The following is a 25,324-nucleotide window of genomic DNA, read 5'->3' as shown; positions in this document are numbered from 1 at the left end:
AATCCCTAAAAACGGATTAAAAAAAAGCTTACCCCCTGATTGGGAATATATACATTGGCCAACATGAGAAGTTTACCTTTCATGGACCCCTTAATTAAAATACATTAGAACTTCAGAGTTATGAACACCTTGGGAATGGAGGTTGTTCGTAACTCTGAACAAAACATTATGGTTGTTCTTTCAAAAGTTTACAACTGAATATTGACTTAATACAGTTTTGAAACTTTACTATGCAGAAGAAAAATGCTGCTTTCCCTTTATTTTTTAGTAGTTTATGTTTAACACAGAACTGTACTGTGTTTTTTGTTGTGCTTTTTGTTTTGTTTCCGCTGCTGCCTGATTGCACACTTCAGATTCCAAATGAGGTGTGTGGTTGACTGGTCAGTTCGTAGCTCTGGTGTTCATAATTCTGAGGTTCTACTGTATGTCTGCTCTCGGTATGTATGAGTTGTGCTGATAATTTAATTGCTTTTTATTGTTAGCAGCTAGGTGTTGTATTACACACACATTACTGGAAAAACATGACCCCCTCCTCCTATGGGATTATGGTATAGTAAAATATAGACCATCCTTGTAATGGGAAAGCTTTCACACCACGTACATGCATAAGAGAAGTGTCAAAAAGAGAAGAGTGATTTAGAACCTTGAACACCTTTTAAAGTGTACTCAAAGGAGGTGGGCTCAACAGCCCACAAGCCAAAATCTTTAACCACGTTCTTTGAATATTAATCTGATCCTAAGTTATGTAAAATGGAGTATGTTAATGTTTTATTGTAACTTTGCCTTAGTAAAAGATTTCAAATAATAAATACAATAAATAGTACATGAATAAATAACAATATTGAAGAAACCACACAGACACAGTTAATTTCCAAATAAACATGTTTACTAACTATATATAAATATATAAGTCTAGGTACATTTATATACTGCTTCTCTGGTGGCTTCTGCTATAGGGATGGAGGCCCATTAGAGGGCTCCCAAACTATTTCAAGGTATACTCTTCTGTTCCTGTACACTCCAGCAACACAGTCTCAAATCAAGCAATTATATTGCACAGTCTCAAATCAAGCAAATTGTTATTATTAACTGAAATTATTTATTAAAAAAGAAAACTATTTGTACTTGAGGCAATGTACTTCAGCACAAAGACTGACTCTCCACTGTTACATGCCCAATATTATATGTACTTAACATTATATAACTGATCCTGCCATAAAAAATAATCTTTTCTTTTACTTTGAAGCTTATGTTATTTAGAAAGCAAAGCATAGCAACGCAGGCAGGCAAATTGCCCAGTGCGGTGTGACATCTAATATACCCACCCCTTTAGTTTTCTATAAAAGCCATTAACTAACAATGATCAACAATGAAAAGGAAGCTTTATGTACTCGTTCCTCCCTTCTGAAACTACGAACAGCCTAATGGAGCAGTTTGGGAAATGTGTTGGATTTGATGCCAGAGGTATGTAACAAGAAATATTATAATACATTAGCTTATACTTTACCTTTACTTGCCTTAAGATAGGTTTTTAGAATCCACAACCAAAATGGGGGTGGGGAATAATCTCCTTTAATTTGGAAGCTTGCTCCAATTTTTATTCATGTATGGTGAGAATACACAAAGAAGAGGAGCGAAACAAGCAATGTAATGAAAATTTATACCCATAATGAATGTGACAAATGGAAATATGTATTTAGAAGTAGTAATAACTTATCTTTTAATGCTACGGTTTTAACTAGACAATGCCCACTATAAGCAATGGCAGTATTTAAGAATTGGTAGATTTTAAGGCCAGGAGTGAGGAACTATTGTGATCATCTGGTCTGACCTCCTGCATAACATGGGCCATACAATTTCCCTGAATTAATTCCTGCTTTAGGTCCAATACCTGTAGTTGAACTAGAACGTATCCTTTAGAAAACACATCCAATCTTGATTTTAAAATTTTCCAGTGATGGACAATCCACGACAACCTTTGGAAAGTTATTCCAATGGTTAATTACCCTCACAATTAAAAATGTGTGCCTTATTTCTTGTCTGAATTTGTCTACTTTTAACTTCTAGCTATTAAATCTTATATACTTTGTCTGCTAAATTCAGGAGCTCTCTATTATCAGATTTTTGTTCCCTATGTAGGTACTTCTTGAGTGTGAGCAAATCATTTCTTCTCTTTGATAAGCTAAATAGACTCAAGGAGCTCTATCACTATAAGGCATGTTTTCCAATCATTTAATCATTCTCATGGCTCTCCTCTGAACCCTCTCCAATTTTTCAACATCCTGCTTTGTGTGGACATCAGAACTGGACAAGGTATTCCAGTAGCAGTTGCACCATTGGCAGATACAGAGATAATATAACTTCTCTATTGCAAATCAATATTACCTGTTTTATACATCTAAGGATCACATTAGCCCTTTCGGCCACAGCATTGCTCTAGGAGCTCATGTTCAGCTGATTATCCACCATGATGCTCAAGTCTTTTTCAGAGTCACAACAGCCCAGAATAGAGTCCCTCCAGCCTGTAAGTATAGCCTACAGTCTTTGTTCCTAGATGTATGATCTTACATTTGGCCATATTGAAACTCAGATTGTTCAATTGGGCCCTGCTTACCAAGTGATCCAGATCTCTCTGTATAGTGACCTGTCCTCTTCATTCCTTACCACACCCCCAATCTTTGTGTCATCTGCAAATCCTGTCAGTGATGATTTTATGTTTTTTCTCAAGTGATTGATAAAAATGCTAGATAGCATACATCCCAGAACCAGTCCTTGCAGGACCCCATTTGAAAGACACCCTCCTTATGATGATTCTCTATTTACAATTATATTTTGAGCTCTATCAGTGGGCCACTGTTCAATCCATTTAATATGAGTCATGTTGATTTTGTATTGTTCTAGTTTCTTAATAAAAATGTCATGTGGTACCAAGTCACAAGCCTCATAGAAGTCTATTAGATCAATACTATTGCCTGTATCAATCAAACTTGTAATCTCATCAAAAAGGATATCAGGTTAGCCAGGACCTACTTTCCATAAACTCATGTTGATTGGCATTAATTTTATTGTTCTCTTAATTCTTTATTAATTGAGCCCCATATCAGCCATTCCATTATTTCATTAGTTAAATACCGTTAGCACTTATGTTGTTTCATACACTCAGACACAAATCTCAAAACACATTACCTGTGCTGAATTACATACTTGCTACTTCCTTTCAATACATCGCAAATGAAAATATTCACATTGCAAATATATGATCAAGCAGGTTGCTCTAACATATTTAGACATTACTGTAGGATGCTCAGTTACCATAGTGTTCTAAAATTAGAGTGTTTTCATGAGAAATCTGTAAGTGACATGAACACAGTCCTGAAGCCCTTATTCACATGATGAGATAGGGCTGAAAGAGCAGGCTCTAAGATACTTGGTAACATCATGTATTATTACAAAAGTATCTACATGAATACATGCAGTACTATGTGTGCTTATTGTAGTTGTTATGTATGGTACTGGAATTGCATGTTACATATTTGCACATGCCGTATAAAGCACTATTTTGCTGAATAAACTATCTTGAGGCTTGTAAGAGTATATATGTCATATGATATACAGGTGAATGATACCATACATACTAAGCACTCCCCTAGCCAGTGCAGCAAGTTGGAGCAGAGAGACGGGCAAACATGGCCTCTCTTATAAGGACTCCTTTGCGGGATCAGCCAGGGCTGAATTGCTTATTGTGACCTGGGAGAAACAGATGCAGACATGCTATGAATTCACTTTGCTTATGCTCAGAGGAGCAGATCCAGCTACCATTGATACCAATTGCAACATACATGTAAGGTGACTTGGGGAGAAGTTAAACCACCACTTAACTGTGGTGGTGAGGTCTGAAGTCCCATATGTCAGCTGGACATCTCTCCAAGAAATTCACTTGAGCTCCATAGAGAGATTCTGCCTGGCTGCTTGCATAGGGGTGATGTAGGGTAGGATGGGTTCCTTGCCTGTGACAAGATTTAGCTCAGACCAGTAAAAGTATTTGAGGAGCCTTGGGAATAAAAAGGTGCTATACAAATAAACATTTAAGGTGGGATTTTCAAAAGAACTCAGAATTGGTCTAACTCTACTTCTGTTAGAGTCAATGGAATTTTTAACAATGATTTCAATGGGATCAGAGTCAGGCCAGTGTTGCTTGCTTATGATAACCCTGCCAACAGTGCCAAATCCTGCAAACAATTGCCAGAATATGTATGGCGAGTCCAGGGGTACTACCAGAAGATGTAAAAATGTGGAGTAGTGACTTTGATTTTTTTTAGGATCAGACTAAAATATTGGCCTTTAGACAAAATAAAGACCTAGACTTTTCTTTTTGTACTCAGCCCTGAATATGGGGGGAAAACACACAGCTGCACTTTTCAGAAAGATCTAGGAGGCATTGCGACTGTTACAATTTCTTCCATTCCCCACTCTTCCTCTGGGGTTGAAACAGTAATTAACTGCAACTCCTGAAAGCGTGCAGCTCACTTCCTCCTGCTGTCCCAGCCAGCTCTGTTCTCCATGGCAGAATCCAGAATCTACCCATTTCTCACCCCTCTCCATCCTCCATGACCACTTGCCCTCTGGAGTGGGTGAATCTAGGATCTAGCCGTTGAGCTCTGCACAGGAACCACCCAAATCCCAGGTAGCCTTAATGTGGCCACAGAGAGGCATTAGGAGAGGGGGGCCTTACACCTCAATGCTTGCTTTGTGTGGCTCTATTAGTGATAACACTCTATCCCTAAATAGGCTGCAAAACTATTGAACCTACTTCCTGCTAAAATAAGATTTGTGTGGATGGATGGGTGGTTTGTTGGTTGTGGGGTTGTTGTTTTTTTTGGGGGGGGGGGAAGGGTAGTTAGTAGCTGTTAAGAATTGGGCTGAGGGAATCACCTATTCTTAGATCCTCAATATTATTTCTAGGTGAAGCTTCTTTGGGTTACTATTGTTCTGTTTTTTACATGATGAGCTAGCATACAATATCCTCCAGATAACCACCATTAACAAAAGCACTTTGCCAAACTGTTGATCCTACTAGGGCTTTGTTGTACATGGTCATTGTTAAAATTCCCTCCTTTTGATGTTGTGAGGTAGAAGGCTCTATTCAAAAACCTCAAAGGATGGTTCAACACTAAGCATTCTGTGTAACTACTATATTTCAAGTTCTTTATTATATCCACTTCTGTAGCTCTTCAACTATTTTCAAACCAATACAAAAACCTTGGGGTAATAAGATAAAAACTCTCTGCTTCAAAGGCGTGGAGCCATACTATAACCAAGAAAAATTCATGTAACCTTTGAGGTTGTAGCCCTCTAGCTTTTGTCCTCAAACATTCAATAATGAGAGAGTGAAATTTATTTAAAAATATTGTTTCCCCTTTTAGCTCATTTGTAAGACTCAAGGCCTGACCCTACCTGGTTAATAGGAAGTTACTGGGAGCTCCAGCTGCTCAGCATCTCATAGTAGGTGTGCAACATTCCGCAGATTTGAGCCCTTATTAAAGTATCTCTCCATTTAAGCCTTTGTCATGACATGCCAAGCTAAAGGGACTGTTAGTTTATCTTGAAGGACTATAGTTAAAAAACTATAAGGATATGCTATTTCCTGTTCTGCTGTCGCCAAGGCTCAATCACTGTCTGATTGCAGTGGATGTTCAGGATAGACTGAGCTAATCTTCTAATGCACAACTCTCTTGGAATTCTAAAACACCTTCAGGAGGGAGCTTTCTATTTTAGAAACAATATACCAGCTGGTTATAAACTCCTGTCTGGAGAGGCATTAGAAGCCTGTTTTGTGAGGAACTTCTGTCTAATGTAACATTTAAATCACTACCCTTTAAAAATTTTACCCCCCTCCCCCCAAAAAAACTACTGCTAACTTTTCATCTTGTCCAATGTTAAGGATTGCTGGAAAAGATAAGGCTATACTTAACAAGGAAACCATTGCCTTCTTTGGAAGAAAGAAAGAAGTTTGACCATGAGTTTGCCATGTCCACTTCATTCCATGGGGTGCACAATATTGTCCAAACCCGGAGCAAGATACGAAAAGTCCTGTGGATGTTAGTGGTCCTGGGCTCTATCATCATTGTCGCTTGGCAAATCTGGAATCGATTCACCAATTATTTCAGCTGGCCAACCACAACTTCAATAGTAGTTCAGTATGTGGAAAACATTGAGTTCCCTGCTGTGACCTTTTGTAACTTGAACAGGTAAGATACATCAAATGCATGCTGCAATAACAGATCTCTTTAATGTCCTAAAATGCATCATTATTCTGCAGAACATCTATTAAAATAAAACGAAACACTGGGACAGGCTACAGTCAATTTTCAACCTGGTGGACAGGGAGTTAGTTTCATGCTGCTAGCGGAAGTTGAATGAATAGAAGAAATTCCTGAGCAACATTTTAAATATATTACTGCACTCAATACATCTGACTGCTCACAGAGCACAGTTCAAAGATACAACTGGCAACATATGTTGTTCAGCATTAAGGGCCAAATCCTATTCGGTTTACTTAAGTGAGCAGCTCCTGACTTATTTGAACAAATTAGGTAAAACAGACAAGCAGAGTTTGGCTCTACAGGGATTACAGGCTCTTTCCCATAGTTCTGGGTAAAATATTTAACTAAAGAGGAAGACATTTCAGAATTAGGGGAATTTTTGACACTGAATTTCACTATAGAACAGAGAGATTTTAAGAGATTGTTTTAATCCCTCTCAAGTCAGGTGTCAGACCTGTAGGCCATCAGAAATCATACTTTACTGACAGGTATAATGTACATACATTATATAACCACAGGGTCATGAGTATATTTAGGTGACAGATGCTCATCCTGTAATCTTTTCTAAGGGACTGTTGCCAATCCCATCACAGGGACCAAACATATAGACCAATATTTGCAAGCCTGGGAGGCTAAAACTAGGCTTCTAAATCCTTTAAGTTCCTACATAGAAGAAACCTGATTTTCAGAGGTGCAGAGCCCCAGAAGCTCCTGTTGACGTCAGTGGGTTGATGGCTGTTCAGCACTTCTGAAAACCGGGTAACTTTTATTTAGGAAGTCATTTTAGGAACCTACACTTGAAAATATCGGCCATAATTCCCAAATCAGTTTAAAGTGCAATAATATTTATATACTTGACTCAGATTCAGCTGGATACTTTTTAAAAGAGTATATTGAACCTGCTGGCTCATTACTATAGCAACCATTAGGTCCAATCTCAGAACCCATGCAGCATTTCCCCACAATGTTCCATTGGGGAAATGTGCTATGCTGTCTCCGATCTCCCAGCAGAATGAGTCACAGGTTTAACTCTCAGATCTCTGAGGCTCCCTTGGCCCTCAGTCCCTCCAGCTATAAAGCCATAGCAGGATGTGTTGCAGAAAATGCAATGCCACTACTAGAAGCCCATTTAGAAAGCAAAAGATGATACTATAAAATTATTAAACTAAGTAGGCAGGGTAATCACATATGCACCATGAAGAGGGTGGGTGGTGGGAAATACTTTAAAAATATAATGCAATTATTGTACCTATAGCTGCAGAATGTTATAGTTACTTATCAGCAATTCAGAGCGTGGCAGCTGGCCACTAACACGTCAGTTTGCTTCAACCCCCATCTGTTCATTTCAATCTTTATTATTTATTTCTGGATTTAGTTAGCAGTCCTACTTTTGGAGAAAATGACAGTCATGGATGTGGTGTGCTTTCAAAAGTAAAATTACAACCAAAGCTAACCCAGGAAGTAATAGCATTTTGTTGAGTTGCAATAAGATCTTTCTACCCATTCAGACCACTATTTTTAGATATTAAGATCCATTTGATCCATTTATTATCCTGCAGTATAAGGATACTTTAATATTAGTATTAGCATAAAATAGCAGTCCAGAACCAAGTCACATAGTAATGGCTTATTATTCTCTGTTCAACACCTTAAGTTCAAATCTACAATGGCTGTTCAGCAAATCGCTAATTCACGTCACCATCAGAAGCGTTTAACATTTTATATGGGAAAGGTGTTTTTAGGTCCCATAATATTTTAGGATTTTTAAACTGATGCTAGGAGTTAGATCCCCACCCCCACCCATGATTTATACCACTGCCTACCACCAGGCTTCCTGGTAATGGATGTCGGCTGTGCAAGATGGTTAGAACCTCCTCTACTCCAAAAAGTTATGGATGTATAAGATAGATACAACCTCTTCTGCTGAGAGACTGCTGTAAACAGACCAGACAGCACCAGCTGTCTGAGTGATGCACTCAGTTTTCAGGCACAAAGGGTAACCTGATTTATAAAAAACAAGATTGTGTTATCCATTCCTTGTAATGCAGAGTAAGGTGTGATTCTGGTGGACTAGACAATTAGTGTTTGGGGGAGAGTTTCAGAAAAAATACTGTGGCTACTCTTTTAACTGTTCTCTTTCCTACTTACAGATTCCAAGCCCATGCAGTAGCCAACCTCAGTATTATTTTTTTCCTTTGGAGCATTGTGTCTGGAGTTCTTCATGCATTTGATATTGACAACAAGTTCTCTCAAGAGCTAAAAGATTTCCTTCAGGGAAACCAAAACTTCAGCATTAAAGAGTTTACAAGGAATAATGGCTTTTATCTCAACAGCAGCACTTTGCTAGAATGTGATTTTTTTGGGCAGCCATGTTACCCGGAGGTAATATTTTTACTTTTTTCATAAGAGTAACAATGTGACAAAAATGTAATATTGTCTCAGAAATAGGCTGATTATAGAATTTATCTACAGTCAAAAAATGAGACTAATCTGAATCACTTTATACCAAATTACATTGTGGTGAGTAAGTCTAATTTTTCAAAGGCCACCTTTCAAGTGCTTCACAAGACCTGATCCTGCAGCCCTTATATATGCAAAATAAAACTCCCACTGATTTCAGTAGGAGTTTCTGCATATGGCTAATCAATGGGATTACTCATGTGCTTAAAATTAAGCACATGCCAAAGTGCAATTCAGGGCTTTACTTCTCCCATGAAAATGTATCAGTTATATGCAGAAATAAGAGGGATACTTAACAAAGAAAGCCAAAGTAAATTTTTTAGAATTTTTGAGCAAAAACAAAACAGAGGGCCTGATTTCTAACCTCACTTTACATCTATTTTATATGAGTGTACTTCAATGGAGTCACTCCCAGTTTACACTAAAGTGAGAACAAAATTAGACCAACAATCTTTCAGTTTCACCTAACCTTTATTGAGAACCTACAGCATGCTTAGAATTACTGATAGAATTGTGTTGACTCTAACTTAAAATATATTAGCAGTAACAACAAGCCCTTGTAGCTAAGATTCCAAAGCAATGAAAGACAATCAAAACAGCAAATTTATTTAGTCACACTATTCAGGCCTAATATGACTAGGGTAATATGCTAGTACTAGTCCATACTCATCTAGTTTACTATGGCTTCATACATTCACTTGAAACAAGCAGCAGCTACTGAACTAAACATCATCTATTGAAAATTAAACTACTTGGAAGTGTTCACTTCCTATTTCCTTATGGAGAAATCCTACAGAACTTAACAGGGATAAAACCAATAGTATCCTATAAAGGTTACTCTAGGTAACCCACAGATTTAATAGAGAATGATAGTCCTTCTACAGAACTCCATAGGTTGGTTTCTGTCAAAGGGATCTCATACTGTAGGACTGTTTCTATCAGTGATTTACATACTTAACTGCCATTTTCACAGGATCACAAGCAGATCATTTAGAAAATCTAGCCCATAAAACATCCCCAAACCCACTAGCTTAGGTTTAGATTATCTTGTTTCAATTTTTACTTTTCTGTTTTCATTGTTTTAAAAGGATTTTGAACATGTCTTTACTGAATATGGAAACTGCTTTACTTTTAATCACATGGATCTTCCAGCAAGGAGAAGAGTGAGTGTTTCTGGAAGAGGCTTAAGTTTACTTTTTGATATCAAACAGGTATAGACATCACAATAAGATATATACCTAAACATCCATTAACTTGTAGCTTCAAAGATTTGAAAGCTTGAAGGGACCATTATATTAATCTAGTCTGATCTTCTGCTTAACAAAGGCCATATAATTCCACCCATTAATTTTTGCATCAAGCCCACTACTTCTGGAGTGAGCTAGAGCATATGTTTTAGAAAGACATCCAATCTTGATTTAAGAATTAAAAGTGCCAGAACATCCACCACATCCCTTGGTAAATTGCTCTAATGGTTATCATTACATTTGACTTGTAAGAAATTAATAATCCAAGGGCAAATGCAGGACTTGCTACAGCTTCAAAAACTAGAAGTAGTAATGTGAGAATGAAAACTAATTTAAAACATCTTCAAGATAGTGCCCTCTACTTTATTCACTGGCTTATTTGATTTTCCATTAAAGTCTGTTCAGAACTCCAGGAGACAGTCATTTGGGGCCAAATCCCGATCGGTGCTGAATGTTGACTTCAGTAGGAGTTGCAGGTACTCAGTACCAACTAGGATTTGCCCCTAATTGGTTACCTTGGATCACTATTGGCAGATTTCCTAAGATACCACCACCAAATACAGAAAACTGCCATGTAAGCAATGGGGAGGGAAATTTTCTAAATGAGATCAAGGAAGAAAACTGAAAATCTATGATGATTTAAAAAAGGGGAGGGGAAGCGGCTGAGCACCTAGCGTTTCTCTTTAAGTGGTGTAAGGAACAACAGTGGCAGCTTCTGGAGGGAATAATGAGAAATGTGCTAGAACATGAGGACTAGTTTTCATGTAAAGAGATGATTCTCAGGGTTGTGAAAGAAGCTTGGATTATCCCTCAGTGGAAGTTAGGGAGGGGAGAGGAAAGAAGAAAAACTCATCATTTTGTAAACTGGGAGGAACTTTAGATACCAAAGGACACTGAATTTAATTTACTTTTATATTTGGGTTTTTGTTTTTTTTAATTGTCAGAGGTGATTTGTCACCGTCACTGGAGGTTCAAATCCAAGCAAAATGGATGGTGCAGCTTTAAACAAAGCTAAGCCCCACAGGGTAAATACATATCAAGCCATTGCTTTTCTAAGGAATTCTTTTTGTACCAGGCACAATTCACTGATGACCCTACCTTTGGCTTTATTGATGCTGGGATAACTTATGTTATCCATTCACCTAAAGAACCTCCACGTTTTGATGGCTTAGGCTTATCAACACCAGTAGGTATGCATGCACACGCTGCAATCAGCCAGCTGAAGGTAAGCAATTTGTATCAGTAGCAGTATCATTCCCTATCTTGCAAATGTATAAGTGCATTTCTAATCTGAAAAGTGACAGTAAAATTGATATTTTGAAGGTTCCGTATTTATTATGTCTCAGTGACTTCCAGAGGAAATTTTCTTCATTTACAAGTAAAAAGCTGAATTCTTTCCTGGTCACATATCACTAGTAAGGCAGATGATGCAGACCAAAGTATGTCTGTTTTTAGTTCCATCTTAAAAACCCATTGAAAGCTAGTGCTACAGAGGTACTACTATAATTTGGGCCAATAGTATCTTTATTAATGGGGATGATGCATGAAGGAAAGAAGCAGCTTGACTTTCAGAACCCAGGCTAGTGTTGCTGGACTGGCAATTAGAAAAAAAAGCATAATTTTACTTGTGAACAGAGCAAATTTGCTCTGGAAGTCATACAGACAATAAAAATAGTGCCTGGCAGCACTATATTTACATAAAAAGCAACAAAGAGTCCTGTGGCACCTTATAGACTAAAAAATGTATTGGAGCATAAGCTTTCATGGGTGAATACCCACTTCGTCAGATGCATGTATATTTACATACAATTTTTACTGAAAAACACCAGCCTGAAAACAGTGCAGATTTTCTATACTATATGCACAGAGATCATGGAGGTAGTAGACTTTCTGCAGGGATTAAAATTACTCCCCCGTGTTTCTGCTGACTTCACTCTTGGGATGCTGTTTGAAGGCACATTCCCATAGGGCATCCATTTCAGACAGATATTTTAGACCTGCTTAGTTGGGTTAAAGAGGAAGTATTTTGACCACTATCCTATTAAACCTCAAAATGTGTATATATATGCATTTTAAAACAAAAATATTCTTCAAGAACACAGTTCTGTGTTTCTCCTTCATCAGTGGACAAGATAGCTAGGAAGTCAAAAAGAGCAACAGTCAAATTCTCTTCTCACTGAATTTAGGATTTGACTCTGGAAATTCTGCTTTCTGAACTGTTACAAGGTGCTAGTGTTATCACCAACTCTTGAACTCAGTTCTTAGAGAGAAAGTAAGTCCCTGATCCTGCAATGAAACCAGTCAGAGTGGACCCTTCTTCCTTGTAGAGCCCTACTGAAGCCCAATCTTCCAGGGGTTTGTGCTATCAGATTGCACAGCAGAATCAGGACCTAGGAGAGGAACCGATATATTATTTTTTTAAAATAGTTTGATTTTTTAAACTATACTTTGTTACTAATTTGAGATTTATTTTTGACAGCAATTCTGCTTAACTTTTATCCAAGCGTCAGTTAATAATATATCAGATAAAGCTCTGTATTTAAAATAATGACAAGGATATTTTAAAGAATGCTATTTTTTAATCTAAAGACAGTTATCCAAGAATACCCTTGGGGAGAATGCAATCCTAACATCAAACTTCAGTACCACAAGATCTACAGCACCTATGGATGTTTGCAGGAATGTAAGGCCAGGCACATACAGGACAAGTGTGGATGTTTGCCATTTCTGCTTCCAGGTACTTCTTGGGACATGCTACATTTGTGCTTCAAAAGGTGCTCCGTGGCTCTTTTTAAATATTCTGCCTTGTCAAGTTTTACTTTCATTTAGAGAGCTCAGTCATCTCAGAATCCTGAATCCAGCTAGTACTGGTTGAACAATTTAATAAAGTTTTAATGAATATTTTAAATTTCACTTTTCATGTCAAATTTTGATGTTTTAGTGAAAGGCACTGAAAAGGTTTGACCAGTTCTAAACCCAACATCTGCTCAGACATCATCCTTCTGATGCATCCTGAAAACTTTAATGAGATTACACCAGAAACCTGTAATAGCTTCTGTCTTGTCTTTAAATTGACCCCTAAAGCACTGGGGCGAAAGCACTTGACTCAGCTGATGGGGACTAGCAGGACTGTAATATATGTGTTATGATCAAAACATCAAAAGGCTCAGAGTGAACTCTCTTGAGTCACATGGCAATCAACAAGGGTATTCTGGGTAGAGGACTAGATTCACCCCCTCAGGGCAGGGAGGTACACATTGCAAGGGGTGTAGATTTTTCATCTAATTTAGTTCAAGCTCTTATTTTAAACTATTTACACAGAGACTACCCATCATAAAGAACATACATTAAAATAGATTTTACATAAGCCAGATTATTTCAGTATTAAACAGCAGATGGTTAGCAGCGGCAGGAAATTTATAATATAAAAGGTGAAGATAGCCTGTGCATTGTATTTAGTATAGTCTCTCTAATAACTTATCTAGATCTTTGTGTGTCAAGAGGTAAGGATTTCCTAATGCTGAAGAAAAGGAAACCCGACTATTGTATCCCTTCTTTATAACCTCAGATCATCTAGCCATACACACATCCTCCCGACTCCATGCCACCCTGTTTTCTAGCACTCGCCAAAAAAATCAGAAGACCATCCCCCTTAGTGCTAAGTGCAGAGGGAATTACATCACTTACATTTTCATTCCCATTGAGTCAGGCAACTTATTAAAGTGCCTAACTTTAGGCACCCACTTTAGAAAGTGTTGGTCTATTGATTCACCACTTTTCTGTAGAGAGTAAACTTATTTGCTCATTAGTAGAGTTGGGCAGAATTTTCTGATGAAAGAGTTTTGTTGGAAAATGCTGGTTCATCAAACCTGAATAGTTTCATGAGAATGGCTTGAGTTCAACAAACTTTCATTGAATCAGCCAAGATTCTGTCAGAAGTCCGCCTGGCAGGGTGCCAGGGACCCCAACATTGTAAGGTGTATGGCTCTAGGTCAGATGCACCACTCCTGGGCTTCCAGGAACTGGAAACCTGAAGTCCTCTAACTAGGGTTCAACTCCTGGCTCTGCACCAGGCAGCCTGGATGCCCTTAGAACCCCAGCTCAACCCATATCACATAATATAGAAATCGAGGTTACAGATCAAGCATATCTACAAGAAAAAAAACTGAAGTGATAAGGGTCAAAGAAGCCCAGCTGCCTCTGAACAGCTGTGAAAGGGACAAGTTGGCCCAAGCAGGATGTGCCAGTAAGGATAAGTCTGGGGTGAAAGCCTAGCTCTCCTGAAGTCAATAGGAGCTTTGAAATTTACCTCAATGGGGCCAGGTCTTTAGGCTGGCCTTAAACATAGTTCTTAAACTATCAATCAAAATAGTAAGAAATAATACACACCTCACTTCCTTCCCCCATTTTGTTTACGTAATTAAGAACTGAAGTTTCTGACCTTACCTCCCTAAAATATTTGTTTTACATGATATATTGGGTGGATACCCTGAAGTCGAAAGGCAGGATTGACAGACCCACAGCTATAATGAAATTTACTCTTATTTTTAAATTTTACCAAGTTTTTCTGTTATGTGCCATATTGTGTTGATAACAATGAACAGTGTTGCACCAAACTGATCTTTCAGTCACTGAAAATGTGGAATAAAGCTGTAGATTTCAAAGGAGTTACTTTGTATTTACACTAGTACAATTGAGAACAGAAACTGGCCCACTAGCTTTAGTGCAGTATTTAATTTGAATTTGTATACTCCAGGCTTTAATTATTATTATTACTATTTTTAAGGAAACGGAACAGAATGTGACCTACAAAAATTCTACAGTTGTGTTTCTCCTGCACTCTGTAAGTAACAGTTTAATTAACATATTAATATTTTTCTATTCTTGAGCTTCATTAAAAGTACATTAGAAGGCTCCAAGTGTGCACTAGAATATAGCTAGAAATTGGTAAGAAAACTAATACGACATCAGAACTGAACTAGAACATATATGGTTAGGTCATTAGACAGTCTCAAAATGAAGAATGGCAATAGGACATTGAATAAATGTCTTTTTTTTAAAAACCTCCTTACCCATGTTATGAATGACACCTTACATTTTACAAACAAAGACTGCTTATCCATTCATTTGCGCCATTTGTTTTCATTTCTGCATCTCCAGATTAATCTGCTTCAATTTTCTATTTAGGGACAGCTTTACTTATTGGGTCTTCTGCCCTAGTGCAAAGCTCTTGCATTTCCAGTGCTGCTAAACCCCCTTGAGGGGGCCATTTAGGGAACTGGGGTAAAAATCTGTCTGGGGATTGGTCCTGCTTTGAGCAGGGGGTTGGACTAGATGACCTCCTGAGGTCCCTTCCAACCCTGATATTCTATGATCTTTTTAGTGTGCTTAGCACAGGAAAGGGGGTAAGAGGGGCAAAGGTTGGCCACTCCACTGATGAGACTATCTGAAATAGAGTTTGCTAAGGCCATGCTCCCTGGCACCTCCCACATCCTACAGAAAAATTCACCTTACACTTGGAGTAGGGGAAGGATGTGGGAGCATTTGCTATGAGGGCCAAGGAAGATCCTGTAAATTTGTACTTCTTTATGCTATTCCAGCAGCATAAAGGGAACACAGTGCCATGCTGAATTTGTATAAAAAACTTTTAAAAATCCTGTCTATATAATTTTGACAATTTTAACTATTTTCTAGCACGGTGACTTTTCCTAAGAATTGCTATGACAAAATGACAACCCTACATGTGGAATTACTCATTGTCACAATGACCATACAGATCTGAATATCTGTGACTTCAAGTAACAATGCCAGAATGTAGGAACACACAAAAGAACTGTAAGACAGACAGAATGGATTCTGTCTACATAAAAAATGTTGCACATACCATACTTTAACAGGGATAGTGTAAAAAGACTGGATTATCAAAATGGCAATATATTAACTGGACAAAATGTTCTTACTGAGATTTACAATGTAATCATCAAGAAATAACAAACATTAGCTCATAGAACATCGACACTAATCCTGCAATCACTTCTGCACACAGAGAAACTCCATGATAAAAGGTCAGCAAGACCTGGTCCAATGGATTAGCCTTGAGCCTTAGTGGCAGAAGACCTACATTCCCATTTCCAGCTCTACCATGAACTTTCTGTGTGGTCTTGCACAAGTTGTTTATAAGGACCTGAGCATCCAGCCTCCCACTGAAGTCAGTGAGAATAGCAGTTCTGAGCACCTTTGAAAAAAATCAGGCAGTTAGGAGTCCTGTGCCTCAGTTTCCACCTCTATAAAATGGGAATAATAATACTTATTCACTTTTGTAAAATATTTTGGGATTCACATATAAAGAGCCATCTATAAAGACTATGTTATTTATTGGAGTCAATTAAATTCTATTGGTTAGTTTCCCAAACTTCTTTTGTATAAAACGAAATATTACAAACTTCACATTCCTTTGAACATACATAGTATTGATTCATTTTCCTGAAATTTCAGATAACATAGAACTAATGGGACTATGTACGGTAGGAACCCACAATTCCACTTGTCCTGTGCCTTGTGAAGAAACAGATTATCCCACCACTGTCACCTATTCAAGTTTTTCGAGTGAAAAAGCCTTAAAATTCTTTTCCACAAAGCTGAAGAGAAGTCCAGAGTATATCAGGTAATCTTATTTAAAACTTTGTCTTTACAAGGAATATGTTGGATCATTTACAGATGCCATCTTTATTGATTTATTTACAGGGCCTGACTAAAATGTGAACTCTGTTCAGTTACATGAGACCTTACTTTGTATACAATATTAAGATCAATGCCTGCAATATATATGAAGTATTCTCATGGGAAATTGGCCAAGACACAGTATTTTATTGTTTTATATCTGTTGCTATATCTGTTAGATAACCTAGGAGACTAGTGGTCTCAGGTATTTTCCCCTACAGTAACCCCCATATTACAAATATTATAGCCATAAAGTTTTAGGACCCCTCCCCCACCTAGCCATAAAGAAAGAGGTGGTGGTTGTGATCCTCTTGAAACCTATTCATAACCCCCAGGAAGAGAGTTTGTGCAACAGGCAATACTGAGATCTTGATCCTGATACAACTGAAGTCAATGGCACAACTCCACCCTACATCAGTGGAAGCGGGATTTTTCCTTCCCTAAAGATAAAGTAGAAATACTTGTAAAACCTGAGGAAAGTGAGCTGTCTGGGTGTGGGCCTATTGCTTTGGGTTTAAGGTTACAGGTTGAATATTTAGTTTTATCAATATTAGGCTTAATATAATTCACCCCTCACACAGAGTACTCAGCTAATATTTGATGCTGTATCCATCCCCAAGAAAAAGTAGATAAGGCAGATAATACAATACTATTTACTAGATTATCAAATATTGTATAACATACAAGTTTTCCAAAACGGAGACTTTCATTTGGGAAAGAGATCTTTCAGAAGCTTGTGTAATCTACCTTATCAATTGGTTCAATAACATATATCACATACCTACATAACCTCATAGATTACATTAGCTCAATAATAAAGATCTCTGTTTAGTAAATATATGAACTAATGTAATGTAATGTAATTTGCAAAAGGGAAAACATGAGCAAGCACTTGATATAGTCTGTTTTGATAAATTCTTACTGGATTTACTTACTAAAAGTACAGTCTTACAAGTCTGGAAGAAGAGAACAATTTGTAGAACATGACATTAGGAAATACAGAATCCAATTGTCAAAGGGTCTTTAATTCAGTCCATAGAACTGTTTGTATATCGGTAAGCACAATTAGAAGCACAAGTACAGTAGAACCTCAGCGTTACGAACACCTTGGGAATGGAGGTTGTTCGTAACTCTGAAATGTTCGTAACTCTGAACAAAACGTTATGGTTGTTCTTTCAAAAGCTTACAACTAAACATTGATTTAATACAGCTTCTAAACTTTACTATGCAGAAGAAAAATGCTGCTTTTAACCATCTTAATTTAAATTAAACAAGCACAGAAACAGTTTCCTTGTCTTGTCAAATCTTTTTTTTTTAAAATTTTCCTTTTTTTTTAGTAGTTTATGTTTAACACATCACTGTACTGTATTTGCTTTTTCTTTCTTTCTTTCTTTCTTTCTTTCTTGATTGCATATTTCCAGTTCCAAATGAGGTATGTGCTTGACTGGTCAGTTCATAACACTGGTGTTGTAATTGAGGTTCTACTGTAAAATGCAGTAGATGTGAATAGGTGCATGGACAGATACTAGACACACAAAAGACTGTAGATGCTTTAAATAATTGCTTGGAAGTTTTGGCCCATAAAATATCCAAATTGCTTAATTGTTTGTGTGAGTGTTGAATTTCTTGTTCTTGAAACCATGGTTAAACGTGTATTTTGCACGTGAACAAAGGGCAGACAAAGGGCATGCAAATTAAGCATATTATTAAAATAAATCTATATTAAGCCATTGAAAATTCCACAACAACATTATGTATTTCACTTTGTCAATTATTTTATTGTTTGTAAACATTAGACAAACCAGCAATTACTCAATTAACCAAGTCACAATACCAAAAATTATTCTGTTACCAAGTTTGTAGCCAATATGAATCAAGTCAATATATTAATTAGTACATATCATAAATTACCAAATGTAGGGATCTATTGATTTTTGAAGATGTAAAAAGGTAGAGTTAACTATTTACAGCCTTATTACAAATATACACAATAGCAACTCCTCGGTAATGCTAGGAAGCATAATTAATAGGATCCATTAACAGGGGAATTATTGTTACTATCAGATGTTATGTACAGTCTAGAATGGTCACCTGATGAGATTGCAGAAGAAAATTTTGGGCAGCAAATACTTAATTTTCAGTGAAAGTGGGTGAATGAGCTACATTACATCGTTACACCTAAAATTTGTAACCATGAGTCTCCATAGAGAATTCACATTATTAAAAACCATGACCATATCTGTGTTTAACAATATTTTCATTTGACAAATTAAAGTGAAACACTTATTTTTGTTTTCTAATCCACAATGATTATGAAAAGAGCTCTTATGTTCTCTGTGGTTAAGGTGTCTATTTAGCAGCTATGTGGAATCTCTTTCCTGTTAACCACGGTATCATAGGGCCAGATCCTGATAGCCTTATTCTCACTGGGTAATGCCATATGCCCAATCCAGCAAAGACTTAGTCATGTGCTTAATTTTACACACTGAGTAGCCCCAATGAAGTAATGGGGCTAATGGCAGAGGACAAAAGTCACACATGTATATAAGTCATTGCAGGATTGGAGCTCTACTGTATAAGTAGCCTGGCCTAGGCCAGCACAGCTCCGGTGCTCAGGGGTGTGAAAAATCCACACCTGAGTGCCAGGCTATTCCAATTTAACCCCCAATGTATATGCAGTTAAGTTAACAGAAGAATACCATCAACATAGCTACCATCACTTGGGGAGATAGAGTTCCTACAGTGACAGAAAACAAACGTTTGGTTGCTGTACTCTCACGACTGAGCTATGGGCTATTTTGATGTGGGGCTACTTCAACCTCACTTTCTGAAGGTGTTCCATTTTGGATAAATAGTTAAGAGTCATTAGGCCAGAAACTCTGTAGCCTGATGGTTAAGGCACCCACCTAGAAGGTGTGAGGCCCCTTTCAAATCCTCTCTCTCTCAGGTAGTGGAGGGGAGGGAGAGAATTGAAACCAGGTCTCACACATCCCAGGTGAGTGCTCTTACCATTGGGCTAAAAGTTATGAGGTAGGTGGTGACTCCTCCTGCTTCTCCAGCCAGCTTTTGAAGGGGATACTATGTGGTAGGCAACCTCTGAGTGTGCCTACCAGATTGGGCCTCCCAGGTGAGATAGGTGCTCCTCCATCTATCTTCCCCTGGTTCATGTATTGGTGAGAGTCTTTGGTGGGAACCAGACATCAAGACACCAGCGTACATTCCAAGAGGCAAAAACTTAGGCTACCAGGGTACTTTTACAGTGGGAAATTTAGTGCCTACATCATTTGGCAGCAGTTGAGCATTGGTCTTCTGGATCACATTGTAGCCTAAAACTCTGATTTAGGTGCCTAAATTTGGGGTTTAGGTGCCTGAGTATCCTTGTGGATCTGGGCCCTGCTTAATATCCTTATCCATGCAGGCTTACTCCCTATAACACAGTTGTCAGCCCTGATCCCTGCATGGTTGGATCCCTGCATGGCTGGATCATTATGCCTGTGAAGAGTTCACTATATGAAAGGGGTTTTAAGAGGGAAATTCTGGCTATACCTCGTCATGAACAGACAGGCTTCCAGCACTTCACAAGAAAGACTGTTCCACACTCTAGTAGACAACTGCTAGGAAATTTTCCCTGATTATCATCTTAAATTCACTTTTGTCAGTTTCATTTCATTGCACTTTGACAGTGACTATCATTCCTGTAACATCTTTCCAGTATGAATTTAATGTCTAACTATACAGCTAATGACAGAAATAAGTAGCAGTACTTATTATACTGTCAAATTATGCTATATGTGTGTTTGTCATCAGGGAGAATCTTGTGTATATTGACATTAAATATCATGATCTGAACTACAAAATGACTCGGCAGCAGAAGGCCCGGAGTGTGTCCGAGTTGCTTGGTAAATATTCATTGGTTAACTTTTATTTATTTTTTCTTTCAAATCTATTCTTTTTCCAAACACTCCGGTCAAGTTTCTAAGCAAGAGTAATGTCCACCTTATTCTATCAGCAACTGTCAATCACTTTTCCAGAACTTAGGTTCTAGGAAGAATGTGCAGCTGTCCCATTAAAAGGCTCAGTAGCACAGACAGCACCTCTAAGGGAGAGCAAGAGCCATATTCTGTTTTACTGTCCCCAGTGGAGTTCTGGGGACAATGATTGCTTACTAAAGTTTTCTTTAAAAAATTGCAAATACTGTACAATGGGTTACGTTAGGTTGTAGGTTTTATTTTGAACATTTAAGCATTAGATTAATCTTCTCCCATAAACATTTAATTTTTTAATGATGAATTATGTATAATTAGCTTATTTAGAACTTGAACCTGGCAGGGTTTTCTTTGCTTGCTAGACTAAATCAAATGCTTAGGCTGACCTGCATTTATTTTCTTCTATTACAGCTGACGTTGGTGGCCAACTTGGTTTGTTTTGTGGAGCCAGTATGATTACAATCATAGAAATTGTTGAGTATGTTTTCACCAACTTCTGTTGGCTGTGCATCTTTCTTCTACTGAAAGCACCAGAAATGCCCCAGTGGAATATTCCAGCTCAGAATGAGCAGAGAGACAAGGAGGGAATACAAGACTGCTAATGGTTTGTCAAGGCACAAAGCCTCACAGTCTCCTGTAACTTGCCTTCATTTTGAAGATATTAAGAGAAAATTGATATTTAACCTCAACTGGTTTTCCCCACTTAACAGCTATAAATAACGCAACAATGGAATTCTAAACAATAGTCATTGGAAAGACTGTTTCTTTCTCTTATGATGACAAATGTAATCTTTATCTAACCCAATATAATTTTTAGTGGCTGAGCAAATGGTTTATGCTGGCATGTAACACTATTGCATGTATGACACAGAGTTGAAGACTCCTGCAATTTGGGTAAGCTAAATTAATGGTCTCACAGAGATAATTTCAGCTCTCCAAGGTCACCCTCCATCACTCTCAAACAAATCTTCCTAATAATTATTATTACAGAAGTGATGATACAGTGCTGAAGAAGAGGTTTTCCCCACTGACCACAGGATTTTTTGCTGCAGTCCACCTGCAATTATAGTTAAATTCCTATTAAGTCTATGGAAGTTTTGCCATGGAACTAGCTCAATGGAATTAGGAGTTGGCCCCTAATGCATAACAAGATTTAAATTAGTGTGTGTCAGTCCCAAATTAGATAAATAAATAAAAGGCTATGGGTCAGCCTACCACAGTGCTTGGAAAGGCAAGAATACCTTGGCATTTGCCCTTAATGAGAATGAGAGATGGGAAAGGATAACCAAAACTTGACATTCTTGGTCTCCTTAAACACAGCTGGTAGTAAGCATGTGACTTTTTATATTGAAAAAAGTATTAAAAAGTTATAATTAAACTACTGTAAAGGTTACTCACTGTTACTTAATTACTTATCTCACACACTTATTTCCACTAATAACAGACTCAGTCAATACAGTAAATGAAGAGACTTCAAGGTGACTTAATGAAGTTTCCAAAATTATTAAACAGATTGATGAGGATTAAGGATTAAGGATCAATAGAAAGAGCCCAATTGTTTTGGACTTGGATCAGACCCTAACTGTACATACTTGTGAAAGGTTCAAAATCTTGTTACCACAGTTAAAGAACTAAGTGCAAATAAGAGTTCTCAGCCAGAACTACTTCATGCATAAGGTAATCAAGATGGAATAAGCTACCGGAGAAACTTATGATGGAAGCAAAATGTAAATGGACAAAACAAAAACTTTGATAGCAGAAATCTTAAAGTTATGTTTACTAAGGTGTGTTACAGTTTAAAAAACCCGTAACCATTTAAAAATTATGGAAACTAACAGGGAAGGCCTGTATTTATAATAACCAGAGCTTCAGACATTTTTGAAGGCATAGGACCATATTTTGCCCTGATTTAAACTCTCAATTACCCCACTGAAGTCAGTGAATTTGGTCTCCTAATACAAATGAAAATGTGGAATTTGGACAGGATAGTGATGAGCCATTTTTAAAGTAGAGACAAACTGAAATTTTTAGTCAACATTTCAAAATCAGTCATTTCTTTTTGAGCATCTTGTTATTCAAAATTAGTTTGACCTATTTTCTTGAAACCTTACAGACAATTCTCCTCAGCTTTCAGAGTGAATTCTGGCACTTTTCAGGCCTAACCAGCTTTGCTAGCCAATAGTCCCATAGAGGTTATATTGGGCTTATAATTAAACCTGGTAGTAACATGGTGAAATCATAACCTTTAAGGCACTGATCTGCATGATTTCTGATCACTACAAAAATTATAAGCCCATATGAATAGTCCACAAAGTGTACTCCTCTATTCACTTTGTGGCATGTCAATATGGTATGTGTAGTCCCATTTACACTGTGCCACTCTGAGCAGCCACACAGTACTGCATGACTGGAAAATTCAGATAATTTCTCCATAGTTTAATACTACATTGCAGAAGCAAAGCGGATACTATCTTTCCCCAAGGAAGTAATAATGTAAAGTAGTAATCTATGATTCTATGATTTATGCAAGCTGTCAGATAAAATTAAGTTATGAATTAATAAAATTCCATCAGTGGGCAATGACAGACCTAGCACTTCTTTCTGTGACTCCACTTTAAGCCCTGAGATAACGAACATTTCTGCTCTCAAAAAAGAGAAAAGGCCTCAATTTTATTTCTCAGTAAGGAGGAGTTTGAGTGAATTTAAGGTCAGCATATAGATTGGTGCATAAAACAGCTAAGGGCATTGCTTGCTGGGAAAACTTTTTGCCTGATAATATCAAATTTTTTAATACCAGAGAAACAGTAAGAAGAAGAAATTGCTGTCCTGGAGGAGGAGGGGGGGGGGGGAAAGAGCCTGTCCTGTCATATAGTGGAGCAAAAAAGCCAGCAAGATCCCACATTATTTTCTAAGGGAAGTATAATTGCTGTAAGACAAGACCTTTACTTTGTGAAATCATGATATTAGAGAACTTAACCCCAACTCCAGTTATGTGCCCATCATCTCTTTTAAAAAAAAAAAATCTCATACTATAGCATTCAATTTTGCTTCTGATACTTATAACGGGACTTAACGCTGAATATCCAAACAGAAAGGAAAGAGTGATTGAACATAATGATCCAGCACAATATAATACTAAATAGAGCAAGGTGTTTTGTAAGTGGTGCAATGATTTTCCTTTGGTGCTCCTAATAAGCACCAGACTAAACAATTAGTATAGTTTTGCTGTGTGGAAAGTTAGCAGGTAGCTCCTTTTCAAGTGAGTGAAAAACAGGACAAACGATATGTAAAGATTAAAAAGGAAACAAGTCTGACATGGAGGTTAAAATGAGAACAACTGGAAGCACTGGACCAAATTTACCTTAGTGCAATTGCATTGAATTTGGACCAGAACATCTCAATTAACTGGTTATCAATTCTTTTAAAATGAAAGACAGAAAGCACTTTAAAGAAAGTATGGGGTCAGAGTTTTGCTCAAAGTCAAATCACAGAATCAGTTTTTGTTCATTTGCAGCAATGGCTTGTGATGAGGTTATGTAATGCAATCAGTTCTTCAGTACAGCTAGATATAGCAGATGTGCTGTGCAGCACAGTGGAAGCTTAAAATGCTTTTTTCTGCTTTGTGACATATGACAATATGTCTGAAAAATGCACAGGAATGACTAGGGAAATTTAAAGGAGAAGATATTGAACTGAAAAAATAAAATGGCTTTGTTGGATGGGTAGGAACAGGAAGTCCACATAATGAGAAGCAGAAAGATATTTTACTGAAGGATAATCTAATCTGTCTTCAGTAAACAGAACTTTGCTACTTACATATCTGATCATTTTCCAGTGCCTCTCCAACGCTCCAGGTTCAAAGGTTTTCATTTCAACAAGCTTTCTCCAATCTATGGGTTTTACTATAACAAACCCAACTTGTTTTAATCCTAACAATAAAAATATTGTAATGAGAACAGTGGGGTTTCCGTGGGCTGCCCACAATTCTTAAAAATCTGACATGTATTGGGCAGTATGACTCATCTGAATTTTAAGGCGGGTGATCCTATTGGGATCCAGGAAGTGGGCAGGCAAAGCCCGCCCACTGCTAAAGGATCCTGCCCCCAGCCTAAAGGGGGGATCCACAGGACCTGGAAACCAAATGCTTACGGGGGACAACTAATGAAATAATAGGGGTAGGAGTGCGGTCAAAGGGTCAAACGAAGGGAACCAGATGGGGACACCAAGCAGAGAACCCCGGACAGCGCCCACTGCTCCTCGAAGGCGTCAAGGGAGTCAGTGGATGCCACCCAGAGGAACTCTGCCCAGATACGTGAATGGACGGAGGATCAGAAATAGGCCCCACAGTCACAGGAGACTCCATCGGCCAACCTCCTCACCCTGGTTTTATAGATGGCCATTTTAGCCAGGGCCAGGAGGAGGTTGACCAGGACATCCCATGACTTTGTGGGGCCACGGATAGGGAGTGCATAAATAAAAAGGTGAGGGGAAAAGTGCAACCAAAATCTTAACAAGATGTCTAAGAGGAGCCGGAATAGGGGCTGCAGCCTGGCTTACTCCAAGTAAATGTGCGCCAGGGTCTCCCTCA

General features: G+C 37.8%; 1 protein-coding gene across 1 annotated transcript; it reads left to right on the top strand.

The window, feature by feature from the left end:
* The first annotated feature begins 1,424 nt into the window (after positions 1 to 1,424).
* On the top strand, positions 1,425 to 21,338 carry ASIC5 (acid sensing ion channel subunit family member 5). Its single transcript, XM_065405714.1, has 10 exons — positions 1,425 to 1,464; positions 5,942 to 6,248; positions 8,474 to 8,705; positions 9,872 to 9,994; positions 11,106 to 11,255; positions 12,620 to 12,767; positions 14,817 to 14,873; positions 16,526 to 16,694; positions 20,558 to 20,649; positions 21,148 to 21,338. The coding sequence occupies exons 1-10, from the start codon at positions 1,425 to 1,427 to the stop codon at positions 21,336 to 21,338; spliced, it is 1,509 nt and encodes a 502-aa protein (XP_065261786.1).
* The last annotated feature ends 3,986 nt before the right edge of the window (positions 21,339 to 25,324 follow it).

The sequence above is a fragment of the Emys orbicularis genome, chromosome 5, assembly GCF_028017835.1.
Source record: "Emys orbicularis isolate rEmyOrb1 chromosome 5, rEmyOrb1.hap1, whole genome shotgun sequence".
Classification (NCBI taxonomy): domain Eukaryota; kingdom Metazoa; phylum Chordata; order Testudines; family Emydidae; genus Emys; species Emys orbicularis.
Note: the sequence above shows the minus strand (reverse complement) of the source record. Positions and strands in the feature narration are given on the sequence as shown.

Excerpts from the sequence above, each read along its gene's own strand:
- ASIC5 (XM_065405714.1), top strand. The coding sequence starts at position 1,425 with ATGGAGCAGTTTGGGAAATGTGTTGGATTTGATGCCAGAG. Across the intron at positions 9,995-11,105 it reads TACTTTTTGATATCAAACAG|GCACAATTCACTGATGACCC; the intron begins GTATAGACATCA and ends TTTTTGTACCAG. Across the intron at positions 14,874-16,525 it reads TTGTGTTTCTCCTGCACTCT|ATAACATAGAACTAATGGGA; the intron begins GTAAGTAACAGT and ends CTGAAATTTCAG.